The sequence below is a fragment of the Myodes glareolus genome, chromosome 7 (genome assembly GCF_982192425.1).
Source record: "Myodes glareolus chromosome 7, mMyoGla1.1, whole genome shotgun sequence".
In the NCBI taxonomy this organism is placed as follows: domain Eukaryota; kingdom Metazoa; phylum Chordata; class Mammalia; order Rodentia; family Cricetidae; genus Myodes; species Myodes glareolus.
The window spans coordinates 91,618,182-91,633,747 of NC_142032.1; the positions used below are offsets into that span (position 1 = coordinate 91,618,182).

At 46.3% G+C, this 15,566-nt stretch overlaps 1 protein-coding gene across 11 annotated transcripts in view; it reads right to left on the bottom strand.

The window, feature by feature from the left end:
• Window positions 1-15,566, bottom strand: part of Tead1 (TEA domain transcription factor 1) — a 229,963-nt gene that overhangs the window by 9,032 nt on the left and 205,365 nt on the right. For all 11 annotated transcript variants that reach the window (XM_087908556.1, XM_087908555.1, XM_087908550.1 and 8 more), the window contains 2 exons: window positions 7,479-7,619; window positions 4,414-4,566 (listed from right to left, as the gene is read on the bottom strand). In XM_087908556.1, coding sequence (XP_087764682.1) covers window positions 4,414-4,566; window positions 7,479-7,619 — 294 coding nt within the window. The remainder of the gene's footprint in view (window positions 1-4,413; window positions 4,567-7,478; window positions 7,620-15,566) is intronic.

Below are 15,566 nucleotides of genomic sequence, written 5' to 3' on the forward strand. Positions count from 1 at the left end.
GTTAAAAATATTTAAAATCTTATTTTCCCACCTTACATTTAACTTGAGTTAAATTCTACTTTACAACAACTACACAGTTAACTTCCCGGGCACCTTGATTAGTATATCACATCAGCTAGCAGAGGTATTGGCTGTGTAAAGAACAGTGGTACAGACGGAATCTTATCTGGAGACCTGCAGGTACAGGCTGCACTTCTCCGGATGTGTTAGGACTACCCATCCATTCCCCCTGGGTCGCTGTCCCTCCCATGAATAGCCTCTTTCAGATCTGAGCTCTGCTCCTCAAACTGCCTCCCCCGCCCGACCCCGTGCCACCTCAGAAGGAACATTCTCAAGTCCAATCCGATCAGATTTACAACCTCACAACGCTTCAATGGTTTTCTGTGACTTTCATGTTCAAAAACATTTTTGACTTGAGTGCCTTATCTAGCTTGTCAACGGCCTAATTTCCCCTCCGCAATGGTCTGCTTCACCCATTTAAGTTTCCTTTGCTTTCAAGCACCCGAGCTCGGAGTCCCTGATTGAAAAAAATAAAGCCTCACTTCTGATTTTCTCCATGGAGCTATGCAATTCATATAGATTGGTTGTTTTTCAATATCCATCTCATCCAGTGGACTATGAAGAACTGGACCATGTTTCCTAGTTAACCAGCTCAAGCATTTGATGAGTGATCAAAACTCACAACGACCACCAATGCTGTGTGCTCACTATACATCTGCCCCAGAATGAATGCTTGGCCCAGAGTGGGTCGCATCCAACCTCACAACTCAGTGACTGGGTGATAACTGTTCCCTATGACTGCGGAGACTGGGGCACTGGACTAATCAGTTCAAAGATGGTAACCCACCTATGAGCTACATACATTACACCATCTCAGCACAGTGCACCTCTCTGTCAGACACTGGTGATCATTTTATTTTCCATTCATTTACTGGATGAATGCCTGCCTCCCTCATCTGACCCTGGGATGGCTGCCCCACGCATTCAGTTCATCACAATAGTCCTAGCACCTGACACCTGAATATGCACTTAGGTAAAGTCTTACTTCCTCGATAAATGTGAAAAATGTCATCTTTCAACTTCAATGCCCCGTTTACCATCCCTAGAACCCCACACCCCCACATCTCTTTGGACTTCCGTGGGGCTTAGTTCAGAAATATTCAACAATTTCTGACTTTGTATCATAATCTCCTCACTTGCTTCTTTGACTGAACAGGCCAGAGGCCATAAGTCACCACGGCACAAGCACTGTGTTGTTAAATCACTTCCTAGCAGCCAATGCTATACCCATAGTCTAAGCCGAGGGAGCTTAAAAGAGTCTTACTGGTCATCTTGAGGTAGAGAATTGAGATTTGAGAGGTCCATTTATGAATAAAGACAACATGCAGGTCTGAAGACTTTAAATGTCTTGGCTAGGCACATAGAGAGAGCTTTCTGATTTTATGACTCAAGTCTGTGTCAATCGCCATGACCTTGGGTGGGCCATAGTGACTCTTTAACCATAAAAATGGTACTGTAATTCATGGTAAGAATTTTATAATAACATTTACAAAGGGTCTTTGTATCTAATGCAATGCTAGAAATGACTTAGACACATCAATCTTCTTATAAATTCACTGTCTGCCTGACTGTCTGTCTATACTGAGGATTGAAAGCCCAAGGCCTCGTGCATGGTAGGCAAGTTCTCTACCACCGAACATCCCTAGGCCTCTTTTCACTCTGATTTAAAGTTTTTTTTATTTGGTTTTACTTTATATGTGTGCATGTTTGTCTACATGCATATATGTTTAACATGCTTCTGGTGCCCTCAGAGGCCAGGAGAGGGATGTCAGAGTCATTGGAGCTGGAGTAACAGATGGTTGTGAGACACCATGCAGGGAACTGAACCTCGGTCCTCCATAAGAACAAGCGTTCTTAACTGCCAAGTCAGCTCTCAGGCCCCCATTTTTTCATTATTTAATTTGAGACAGAGTCTCACTAAGGTGCCTAGGCTGGCCTTGAACTCTCCAGTAGCCCAGGTAGACCGTGAATGTGCAATTCTCCTGCTTTGGCTTCCTGAGAATCTGGGATTATAAGCCTCGGCACCAGGTCCAACCTCTGTTATCTTGATATCAAAGAGACTGAGATCCAAAGCACACTGGCTCATGGCTCACCTTTGTCTTTCTCGGCTCTGCTTGGGCTATCACTGTCTCTGTGTATTCAGCTCAATTCCCAAGGCAAGGGGGTGCAACCAGAGAGCCTAGCCTATCAGTCTGCATGGCTTTAAATTGTCCAGATAGTGTAACTTCTCCTGTCCATCAACTAGACAGTTTATGCTTTGTAGTTCTGAAGTCTGTGGTTTCCTAAAGCTATGATATTACTTCTTCTTTTTTTTTTTATGTGTATTGGTGTTTTGCCTACGTGTATGTATGTGTGAGGGTGTTGGGTACCCTGGAACTGTAGCTACAGACAGTTGTGAACTGCCATGTGGGTGCTGGAACTTGAACCTGGGTCCTCTGGACCCAGTACTCTTAACCACTGAGCCATTTCTTCAGCTCCATGATATTATTCCTAACAAATGTTTCTTGGCTATTATTAATTGCTTGTATCAAAATATTTTGTTTAGCTGCTTCTGCTGTTTTGAGAGGGTTTTCTATAGCCTAGTTTGGCCTTGAACTCCTTCCTGATCCTCCTGCCTCCACTTGCCAAGTGCAGGGATTACACACATGTGCCATTATGACTGACTTTTAATGATACATTTTTAACCAAAGCCAGTGAGGTCCCAGGATAGCTCTGCTGGTGGATGTCGTATGTCCAGAGCATGCTGCTAACAGGTACCGGGGTTCTGTGAGAATTAGGGGCTTGGCTTTGACATCACAGGGCCACATTCAGTTCAGCCAGCTCTCTGAGGCAAAGCTGGCACTGGGGCTGTCACCTTCCTCGACGCGCTGTCACAGACACAGCAGGAGCTGAAACTCCTGCTCAAAAAGTGGGTGGCCACCCACTGCAGAGTTCAAGTCATCGGGTTGGTTTGAGAGTCTAGAAAAGAGCGCCACACTCCCTGCCTGCTCTCAAGCGCTGAGACCTGCACTTATTTTGTTTTTGCATGTATTTGGGCCAGAGTTTGAACTTGCATGTCCTCCTTGATCACACTTTCACTTTATCTTAATTTTTTTTCTTTTTGAGATATAATCTCTACCTAAACACAAAACTCAAGATGAGGCCAGAGTGACGACCCCCAGGGATCAGGCAGTCCCTGCCTCTACAGCACTGCGGATCACAGGCGGTGTCATGAGGTCTAGCTTCTTGTGCAGAGAAACAGTCCTCAGTCCTCACACATGTGTGGGAAGCACCTGACTGAGCCATCTCCCAAACATGGACTGCAGCAGGGCACAGCTTGAGACAGACACCTGGTCCCGACCGCCACAATGTAAACTCATCATCCACCAAAGGGCACTGGTGACTATGAGAGACAGATGCTCTACACTTTCCTCAGATTTCCAGTTTCTAAGCTTCAGGAGCACACGGGCACAGCCGAGACTCCACTAAGAGTCTCTCTCTCCAGAGTAAGTCAAGCTTGTAGAAAAGATCCCATCCAGGCATGCAGCCCTATGTCTAAGCTCTGAGTCCCTGATGGCACTGACCCCTAATTCTGGCTATGCCGTGACTACTTAGGTTGCTTAGGGTTGCAAGCAACTTTACCTGAGTCATCTCATTGTTTAAAGATAGGGTCTTATAGTCTAGCCTGCCTTCAACCTCCTGATTCCCCTGCCTCAGCCTCCCAAGCATGGGGATTATGGGCATGCACTACCACATAAAGCTTAAATCAGAACTTGTTTGTAAAAAGAGAGAACAAGGGTAACCAAGCCTTTCAAACCAAACAGAACAGCATACATCTGCCTGAGAAACCCGTCCCAGTGGAAGCAACATGCCAGGTATGGCATTCCCGAGGTAAACCCTCAGGCTTACCACTCTAGTCACAGAATAACGTGGCAGCCATTCAGAGTGCCTCTCGCCACAGATGGCCTCGTCAGCCCCTTAGGAAAACTGTTCTCACTGAGTTTTAGTTTGGCATTCTGACCTTCCGGTTGAAAGCTATTACAGAATATTTTATGAACATGTTTTGAGGACAAGAGTCTCTGACTCTGGCAAATGATCCCGAACTGGCATTGGAGCAACTTCTCTCAACTCGGCAGTAATGGTGCAGAAGAGCCTGGGCCATCATTTCTTGTCTCTGTTCTGGATTCAGGTCGCAGGTGGACCTGTCTTCGAACCCAAGCCCCAGTACAGCTCAAGCTTGCTGGCTGGGTCACCACCAGATAGCTGTCCAAGTTCCCTTTCTGGAACCCTTACTACTCCCCCCTTCCTCACTGTGCTCAGCAAGCCTCAGTTCAGACTCTGCCAATGCCAAACCAGGAGAGAGACCAACATTACCAATAAAATGGTGAAGTTTTCCAAAACACTGTTCATCATATATTTCTCTGGTAGATGTTTGAGCTTGTGGATGAAGTTGATCATATATTCACACATTGGCGAGCGGTTTATTCGGTACACAAACCGGCCATTCTCGAACCTTGCATACTCCGTCTGCAAGGGAAAAGAGGTTTGAGTATTTTTTTTTACACTTCAAAGCAGAGAGAATGGCTGCTTCTGAATCAACGTGAATCATCTGTTAATATGCTCTGTTATTTGTGTAGATTACCTAGTGAAAAACAAGGCCTACCTTTACTGCTATATACAGAATCTATTATCTTTCTAGAAGTTTAAAAAATGTTGCAGAGAGTGACCTTTAAAGGATTTTGTAGATCCTTTTTCCAGCAAGTGTGTGTGTGTGTGTGTGTGTGTGTGTGTGTGTGTGTTGCCACACACACTTTTACTGTACTTCACAAAATTCTAGGTAACACAAACTTAGAGGACATGATTCTGGCCCCCTCAAAATACAACTGCTAGCAATGAACCAAACAACCATGGTGGAAGGGGACTGCAGAAGTGACCACTAAGCCTGAATACACAGAGAACTCAAGACCCTAAGGGAGGAACCACTGGGGTCGAACAGGACAATCTGCTGTGATGGATACCCTGAAGACAGATTATACCTGTCCCAACCCCAAGACAGGGTTTCTCTGTGCAAGCGCCCTGGGTGTCCTGGAACTCACTCTGTAGACCAGGCTGGCCTTGAACTCACAGAGATCCACCTGTCTCTGCCTCCAAGTGTTGGGATTAAAGGCGTGCACCACTACCCAGCAACAGATCTTCTTTTGAAACAGGTCTATGTAGCCAGGGCTAGCCTGGAACTAGACATGTTTATCCGGCTGGCTTTGAACCTGCTGGGATTAAAGGCCTGTACCACCGTGCACAGCTCTGAAGACAAACCCTTGATACAGATCTTTAAATCAAGACTCTAAAACCCAAAGCCTGTCTCATCTGTTCTAGAAACATAAAACTGACACAAAACATAAAACATTCAGAATTAACAAGGAACAAATCAATACGATAAAATCATAAAATCCTATTAAATACCTACAATGAGACAGAAATGCACATAGATTTACTATTAACATATCATTTTAAATATAACAATAGTGCTCAAACTGTCTTTCTTTACACTAAATAAAGTACACATCATTTGGAAACAGGAAGTCTGGTTCCTAGCTTAGCAAAGACGGAAAAAGAATAGTAAGACAAACTTATTTCAGCTGCCCCTAGAACCTAGTTACAAAGTCACTGTGACTAAGGCCACAGGGTACTAGGTGGGACAGAGACAGAAAGAGGGTGGAACAGGACCCGGAGCTGCTAGGATATTCAGGAATGCTACAGGGACAGAGTCAGCTGGAAAAAAGACTAATATTTAACAAGTATAACTATTTTCACACACATTACGTGTATGATGTATGTATGTATGTATTTTGCATGCTTGTAGAGGTCAAAGGACAACCTACAGGAGTTCGTTCTCTCCTCTACCAAGTAGGTGCTGGGAATTGAACTCAGGTCCTTAAGGTTTGGTAGAAAGCGCCTTACCTACTAAGCCATCTTGCTGACTGATATCCACCCCGCAAATTTTATCCTAATGTTGTGTTCCTGCTACTCTGTCAGGGCAGCCAGCTCTTCGCCCACCCCCAGTTTTAAATTATCCCTAAAGCTCGGGATTCCCAATTGATATTTCCTGTCTCTCAAGTCTGCTCTTGTATCTCCAATTATCCCCTATTTGTCCCTTGAAAATGTACTTTCTGGTCACTGCTGCTGGCAAACAGAGAGAATGACCTCTGGCTTCCCCTCCTCTTTAAGCTTTAATACACAGCCACTAAATCCCATTTAGAGGCTCTTACTGGAGTCCCACTGAAGCCATTTCAGCAAAGCTCATGGCCGCTATTAAATCCACTATCAACGCAACCCGCCCACACCCTTCCCTGCCTTTTTACCATCTCTCACTGCCCAAGCTGAGCTTAGAAAGCTCCAGGGCAGCCCGCACCACCCACAGGGCTCTGCCTAAGCTCTTAAGCCCCTCCCTCTCCTGCCAGGCACCCTCTAGCTTGGTTGGAAGCTGAAGTCTTGCCACAGGCAGGTTAGGTCCTGGCCCTGAGAGTCCAGAACTGCTGCAAATAAAACCGGACTCTCCAGGTGGTGGGGGTAAGGCAAAAGGCACTGGGAAGTAGGCAGGTTAAGGCGGTGCCACCTGCAAACTTAATTCACAAAAGCAACTAACCCTGGAAAGACAAACGTGTTTGTAAAAGAAGGGGGGCATGAACGATGCAAGCTGAATACAGCTATTCCCTAATGTCAGGACCGAATGTTGAGTTTCTGTGTTCATTTTGAGTAGCCCAGGCTGGCCTGGACCTTGGGAGTCTCATGCATTTGCTTCCCAAGTTGGATTACAGCACAGGTCAACACTGCCTGCTGAAATTTAAACTTAAAACAGTTAAAATGAAAAAAGTAAAAACAGCAATCAAGGGGTTGGAGAGATGGCTCAGAGGTTAAGCCTTCTTAACTGACTGCTCTTCCAGAGGTCCTGAGCTCAATTCCCAGCAACCATATGGTGGCTCACGGCCATCTGTAATGAGATCTGGTGCCCTCTTCTGGCTAGCAAGCATACAGACAGACAGAACACTGTATACATAATAAATAAATAAATCTTTAAAAATAACAGCAATCAAATTAAAAATCGTCAGGTCTGAGATGGGGGCAGTAAGCAGCTTCAGCTACCTTGGTGATCGTCCTCCCCCCCCCACCCCGCCGCCTGCAGCTAGGAAGTGGGGAAGCATCAGACCCCCAGAGGGCCTCTCACGGAGACCAGTACTGGCCAGATGGGCCAGCATCGTTCACAGAGAAGGCTAACACAGAGCATCCTGTCTGCTTTTAGGTGCCACCTAGTCCTTTTTACCTTTCCCACAAGTCAGGGAGAAGGCACATGTGGAAGGGAAAGGTGCCCTGAAAAAGCACCATCCTCTACCCCCTGCCTGCCGGTTACCCAGAGGACTTTCCCACTACAGGGGTCAACTTACCTCTACTTTTTCTACTACTTGTTTCCCAAAGGAGCACACTTTGGTGGAGCAGGTAACCGTCATGTTCTCAGAACTCTCGTACTGACTGCTCACACCGTAAAAGGCCCCGGCGTCATCTTGGATATTGCAGTTTAAGTCCGCCTGTTGAAAGGAAGGAGGGGCAGGTTAATTCTCTCATCCTAGGATCATGGTGATAGAGAACAGAGTAAACCATTGAGCAGCTATGCAGTGGGAAAGAGAGACCTCTCTACAGACACCACCTTGATGGGAAGACACCTCCTTCCCAGGCAGGGCTGGAAGTTCCAGCCCTGCTGCATAGCCAGTCTCCCCCTCCTAAGTGTTTACAGGAATGGCCACCACCATACCCAGTTCCCACATGCCAGGGTCAAACCCAGCCAGAGTCTCATGAATGCTAAGTAAGCACTCCAGCAACTAAGCCCTGCAGTGGTATATATCTGGGAAGTTGTTCCTTGTGAGGACCTGCTACCAGCAAGCATTCAGAACTGGAACAGTATGGTACCCTTGCAATAAAAATTCTGTAAATTTCTAAAATGCACAAAAAAGTAGGACATGAATTGACTGTGTACTCTGCTAATCTTGAGAGAGACTTAAGAAGAAAAAACAAAAACAGGCCTGTAAAGAAGCCACCACACCCAGAGAGGAAAGGCTGACTAACAACCACCCTACAAAGACGCTAAATCCCAGCTACTCAAGTTACTTAACACACACAATAACTTGTCAATAATAACACACATTTTGAAAATACCAACCAAGTTAGAATGGCAGCTATGGTCTGACATCAGCAAAGCCGACGACAGTGATCCTATGAGATGAAGGGAAAGATGCCGCCCATAGTGGCCGCAATTTCCAGATTCCACAACAAGAGTGGATTGGGAACTCTCTTCTTTGTCCAGTGCTAACTCTATTTCAGCTTTATGTAAAATTTCAAACTCTAAAGAGAAGAGGAGAGGACGGCAGTGGCTGAGTCTGCCCATTCAATCTCACCATCACCACATGACTGTCACTCATTTACAAATCCATTAAAGGAAACAAATCAGTGGTTAAGGCCACCCGAGGGGCACTGATGGCCAAGCTGAGGCTGAAGCGGCAGCTGCAGCAGCCAGACAGCTGCTACAAACAACTCCAGGAATGAGTCTGTCACACATCTGAGTGCATTACTAAAGGCTAGCAACACAGCTACGGGCGCTTATTTAAAGCATGTATGCGCTGTGTATATAAAACAAAATTCCAATTTATCATTTCCTTAATTATTTAGGAACTAAGCAAACAGTCTGGAGGGGTATTTCTTCAGTAGAATGACTTTAGAACTGTGAGGACACCATAATAATGATGACTTTTCTAAACACATGGTTCCTGCCATTGTCCAACAATTCCTCCAGACAAGAAACCCTCATAGCTCAAGCCTGCACCAAATCATATTCATGTCTACCTTGCCCTGGGTCACTGCTGTCTTAGGACTATCAGATATGCTGATGAGCTTTCACTTGGAGCAGACGATCTACCATTATACTTACCCTGAAAAGCAAAGTTATTGATCAGGTGTGGTGGCCTGTAATCTCAGCACTGGAAGCTGAGGCAGGAGGATAGAATCAAGTATGAGGCCACCTTGGTCTACAGTAAATTCAAGGCCAGCCAAAGCTAGACGAGACTCAGTATCAAAAAAGAAAATTATTGGGGGCTGGAGAGATGGCTCAGTGGTTAAGAGCATTGCCTACTCTTCCAGAGGTCCTGAGTTCAATTCCCAGCAACCACATGGTGGCTCACAACCATCTGTAATGAGGTCTGGTGCCCTCTTCTGGCCTGCAGACATACACACAGACAGAATATTGTATACATAATAAATAAATATTAAAAAAAAGAAAATTATTAAATGTTTGAAGGGATGGCTCAGCCTTTGAAGGTTAAAAGCTCTGTCTGCTTTTCCCGAGGACCTGGGTTTGACTCTCAGCACTCACATGGTGGCTTTTAACTGTCTGAATTCCAATTTCAAAGGATCTGATGCCCTCTTCTAGCCTCCTTGAGTACCAGGTACTCATGTAGTACGCAGACAGATTCCACAACAAGAGTGGATGCAGCAAACACACAGATGCACAAAACAAAGAAGAAAGAAGAAAGAAAACTTCAAGGTGCTGGGCTGAAGTTCGGTTGATTGAGTGCTTAGGAAGCATGCATCTCAAAAGCTGGGCACCCACGAGGTGGACACAGAAGATCAGAAGTTCAAGGTCATCCTTAGAAACATAGTGCATTTAAGTTACAAGGTGCAACACATAGGGTATCACTTCAAGAGCAGAGAGAGGCACAAGGTCTTCTCCCTGTGCCATGCTGCTGCTGCTTCTGGTGCTGTATCTGTGATTTCTCCTGGTTCACACATCCTTGTTACCTTAACATAGACAGGCTCTTGTTTTTTGTTTCTCTTACATTCTGAGGGAACAAACTGGGCAGTGGTGGCATATGCTTTTAATCCCAGCACTCAAGAGGTAGAGAGGCACGAGGATCTTTGTAAGTTCAAGGCCAGCCTGGTTTACAGAGCAAGTTCCAGGACAGCCAGGGCCACACAGAGAAACCCTGTTTTGAAAAAAAAAAATCTGAGAGAACTTCAAATTGGAGACATAAACTTTGGAGTCTAGATTTTGAAAGGTTTCCCCGGTGAATGGGAAATAACCCATTTGGCAATACCACAGTTGCTTTACAAAAACTCTCCCAGGGGCTGGAGAGATGGCTCAGAGGTTAAGAACATTGACTGCTCTTCCAGAGGTCCTGAGTTCAATTCCCAGCAACCACATGGTGGCTCATAGCCATCTACAATGAGGTCTGGTGCCCTCTTCTGGCCTGCAGGCATAAACCCCTGTAGACATAATACATAAATAAATCTTTAGAAAAAAAAAAAAAAAAAAAAAAGCTCTCCCAGTACATGAGAGAGAATCAGTCATCGGCTGTGTCACGGTTGTCCTTTAGGGATGCTCTAGCAGAAGGCACAGATATGAAAGAGAATTACCTGTCAGCCGACGGCATTGGAACTATTCTTGAAGGAAACTTAAGTTACTGAATCCCCCACCCCCCAGCAAGGAAAACTTAAGAATGCAAGGGTTAAAGGAGACAGCTGTGATGGGCCTGGGGCTCACAAACTCATACCCACCCTGTTGACTTCCCCACAACCAAAGACTCAGGTGTAAAGACATCTAACTTAGGCTGGCTCAGCAGTTAAGAGCACGGTCTGCTCTTTCAGGGTCCTGAGTGCAATTCCCAGCGCACACATGGTGGCTCACAAGCATCTATAACTGTAGTTTCATTGGATCAGACAACCTCTTCTGGTGTACAGGTGAATGTACAGGCAGACAAAACAGACTTAGACATAAAATACACAAATCTTTGAAAAACAAAGCACCTAACTCATAAAATTCTGAAGGTGAAAAAGTAAGAAAGGGAGAAAAATTACGCTGTTCTTAGGGGTTCAAACTATTCCTGCCAGTTTTTAATCTTTTCATTTAAGAGTGTCTTCTTAGCAGAAGTATGGTACAGGACAATTATCTGTATTCTGTCAATCATGTATTTTAATAAAACGCTGATTGGCCAGGCAGGAAGGATAGGTGGGTCAACCAGACAGGAAATAGAGGCAGGGCAATGAGAACAGGAATATTCTGGGAAGCAGGAAGCTCCCTCTGCCATTCCTGCCCAGATCACCGAAAAAGCAACATATGAGCTGACAGCTGAAAAAGGTACTGAGCCACATGGTTAACACAGACAAGAATTATGGGTTACTGTAAGATGTAAAAATTAGTTACAAAAAGCCAGAGCTAATGGGCCAATCAGTTTATAATCTTATGGAGTCCTATGTATGATTTTCTTTGGGACTTTGCCGGGTATGGGGTACCGGGGGGAACAGAAACCCCAACAAGCAGGCCTCAATCATGTTACAGAAGTAAACACAAAAATACAAGAAACAGTGAAAGAAAACCCACACTCCTGCTGCAAACCAGATCTGAAATACATCCTAGACCCCGAGCTCGTTGGAACAGATTGACTATGGAGTGGATTCCAAAAAGGGGAGGACGGGGCAGCCCAAGGAGGCAGCCCTTCTGAGAGACCCACTCGGAGTTCAACTCTTCCTCCTCCACGCAGAAACTCCTCTCGCAGCACCCAGTCCACGCTACCCAACGTCTGAGTGTTTCCATGGATTTCTCCACTAGTACTGCAGGAGGCGGTCACCGGTCACACAGCTCCTTCTCAATGCGTCCTCTACTGCTGCTCCAGCAAACTGCCACGGATTCAGAGGCTTAAAACATGAATTCATCTTGCGCTTTAAGTGACCAGAAATCCTACTGGGTCTCACCAGGTTAAAACCAAGTTATGGATTAGCAATGCTGTCTCTGGCTTGGAGACTTTGAGGGAAATCTGTTTCTTAGTCACTACTAGATACCTGAATCCCTCATCTGTGGCTCCTACTTCCGTTCCTTCTTATCTCTCTCCTGCACTCCTCTTTCCCCATGATTACGCTGAGCTCAGTCAGAAATGTAAGCTATCCTCCCACCCGACCTCCTCCCTGTGGCTGCTGCTAGTGTGACATAGTCACAGACCCCACAGATAGACATGGCATCCCCTGGGGCATCATGACTCTGCCTAGCCCTAGCCCTAACCCTAAGGTCCATTAAGAGAAAAGCATCTCTCTCATAGATGGAGTCTCCGGCCTGGGTCTAGGACCTGGCTAAGGAACTGACTGCCTTTCAGGAAGATGGGTCTACTCCTGGGAAGGCTGGTTCACCTCAAGCCATACTAAAGGAGCAATAATTAGGCTTTAATGAGATAATAAACTTTTCTCCTGGAATTTCCGCCCCAGGGCCACAGTGTACCTGCGCCACAAGTCACTGGAGGGCTCCATGAACTGCCCATTTCCTGAATTCCTCAGAAAAGGCTCATCTTTCCTTTTCCTCTTTCTCCCTGTTCTCAGCATGCTTCCTCGAAAGCTCCCCACCACCCTGCACTTGCCTCTCTGCCATGTGGCCGGCTGACCTCCATAGATAGCAGCTAACTCAATCGGCATGCCTGCCAAACCCTTCTCGTCCTCCTTCTCAAAGCAGTGTTGAGACTGGCCCTGTGTCTGCCCTGGGGATTTTCTTTTAAAGTCTAGAAGAACTGCCCTCTCACTCCATTTAGCCCATTCTTAAACTCTCCTGTAGTGAGACCAAGCACTCCAAGAGGAGACCCTGACTTCCCTGGCATCACTGCTTCCGGTACGTGCACCCAGCTCTCCAGGTGAAGAGGACAATCTGACGCTCTCTTGAGTTCTGCGGAACTCTCCGTTGATCTCCCAGTCTCTCCAGTGGGCTCCATCCTAGGACTCAAACTACAAATCTATTTCATTAAGCCTCCCCTCGTGTTAGATTCCTGTCTATCTAGTCTAGATATTTTTGGATGCTCCTTCACCTGTCACTGCCTCATCTCTGCCGTCTGAACAATGGCATGGACGGCAGGGCCTCACATTTCTCATCTTTGACCAGAGAAGAAGACATGAGCAACAGCCGCTGTGGTGCGGTGAGGGACGGGTGCGCACCAATGCACCTGTAAGCTGCAAGGTGCCATGCAGCTGTAAGCTGGAAGGTGCCATACTAAAGACAGCTATTAAACAGTACTTGCCATCAGTCCTGTTAATCCCACAATTAAAATATGGACCAGGACAGAGCCTGAAGTCCCATCTATAAAGACCTTACAATCCACATGTGTGTGTGTGTGAATGGCAGGTGGGATGCTTGCCTGATTTGGGAGTTTCACATCATACCTGGCAGACTGGATGCAACTGCTCAGACAGGTACAAACCCCCCAATTCTCCACAAAGGCACAAGTAGAGAGATTATGGAATTCCCTCTGGAAGCCAACAAAAAAAGAAGTCATTTGTTGTGGAATATTTGTTTACACTTTAAAGATGTGTTTCTGCCCAAGGTGCCTTCTGATTGGCTTAATAAAGAGCTAAATGGCCAACAGCAAGACTGGGGAGACTAGGCGGGACTTCAGGAAGAGGGAGGACTCTGTAAAGAAGAGAGGCAGAAACAACGGGGAAACTTGGACCACGTTGGACATACAGAACAGTGGAGAGGAAAAAAGCCACATGTCAGAATGAATATTAATAAAAACTGGTTAATTTAAATTATAAGAGCTAGCTGGGGACAGACCTAAGCTAAAGGTCAAGTTTTCATAACAAATATGAAGTCTCTGTGTTGTTATTTGGGGACTGGAGGTCCCCCAAAGGAAAGTTCAACTACATTTGAAAACATTTGCTACAGTCACTAACATGCTTTGAATGGATTAAAGATTCCAAGATCTATTTGCAGGCAAGTTCTAGAAAGCGGGGGGAGGGGGATATTTCAAAGGCAAATCAAAGAAATAACAACAAAAACAGACCACCACAAAGTGCTCCTGGGCTAGGGATGTGGCCCAGCTGGGAGAGTGCCTGACCAGCATGCATGGGGATCTGGGTTCAATTTTCAGCACTCAGGATTACTTAAGAGTGCTGCAGCCAGGAATGCTGGTACGGGTCTGCAATCTACACACCTGGATATAGATAGGGACAGGTGAATCAAGAGCTCCAGGCCGCCTTTGCTACATGAGACTCTGCATGGCATGGTTTCTACTCACTGTCCTTGTGTTCAACAGGCCTATTTATTCAAGGCTATGTTAGCTCGCATGGCCTTTATTTATTTATTCATTCATTCGTTTAAAAATTGTGCCCATTTTGGGTGAACATTAAAAGTCTACCAGGACTAGACTTCATCTTTGAAAACATGAAGTTTAGTCCAGGTATGCGGGATCCAGACACTGAAGAGGGGGACAGAGCAACTGTCCCTGGAAAAACTGTGGCTTCTGGAAAACTCACTGTAGGGGCAAAGGAACGGGAGATTGTAATGGTCTGTCCTGTCCCTTTAAGAGACAAGCCCCGTTCATTCCCCCAACCCCCATCCACTGACCATTTCCAGCCTGAGACTTTCTTCCTCTTCCATCTCTCTCCTGAAGCTTCTGCTTCTCTCCCTTCTCTCCATTCCCCACCTCTCCTTTTCTCCCCTTTCGCTTTCCCCTCCATAACTCACTAAATAAATACCCACTTTCTCTGCATAGCATGCCTAATAGATCTCTGTCTCTCACCTGCCGCCTTTGTGGCCCACCGTGGTCTTGTGACCTAACACTGTGCCACTCAGGGAACTGCAGCATTTTATTTAAACCATGACATTTGGTGCTGGATCAGTCTCTGTCTCACCCACCGTGGGGCTCCCTGCCTGGGATCGCTGTCAGGCCACGAGGGGAACCTCGGCATTTTATTTTTACCATAACGGAGATAAAGCCCCATCTTGCCAATGAAGACTGGGAAATGGAAGTCCACACAGCAAGGTCGCTTGGCTATGTCACAGTTTAACGAGACAGAGCTTGCTGGACCATGGGTAGGAGAGAATCCCTAAGGTAGGCACATTAAGGGGTAGGGGCAGGCTATAGACACTTCCTTCCTACTTATCTCCCATCATTCTTCAGTGTGCAGAAGGGCTGGGGAGGAATTATGAGCTTGCAAAAATGAAAACCACCTCAGACTGTCCCTGCAGAGTCAGGGTAATAGGCACTGATGGATGGGCAGTTTTCAAACTACCACTTTGAATCTCTCTTCTGCATCCTCTCTGAGCCATGATCAAAGGACCAAGACTTCAAATTGTGAAGCAATTTCTTCCCAATGGCAGCATCTGGCTCCTTGGCAGGCGGCACTGGGAGCTGGGCCCTGCTGTGGGCGGCTATCCAGGCTTGCCACATGGTGAGGCAGGGCCAGGCAGTGCACGCCTTGTGGGCTTCCCAGCTGCTCCCACAGGCGCTAAAGGACAATTGCTCTGTACAAGGCAAAAGAGCCCTAAGACACTGAGCCTATCTGGGGGGTGAAAAGGTGGGTCTGGAGAAAACTGGCAGCCCCAGAGCCCTCCCAGCCTGCCTCATTTGCATGCGTCTGTACTTTGGCCCAGACCCCAGAAGCCATCAGGGTCTGGGCAGGAGAGGCTGGAGCGAAGCTGAACACCTCTCCAGTTAGACAGGCTGCCTATGGGG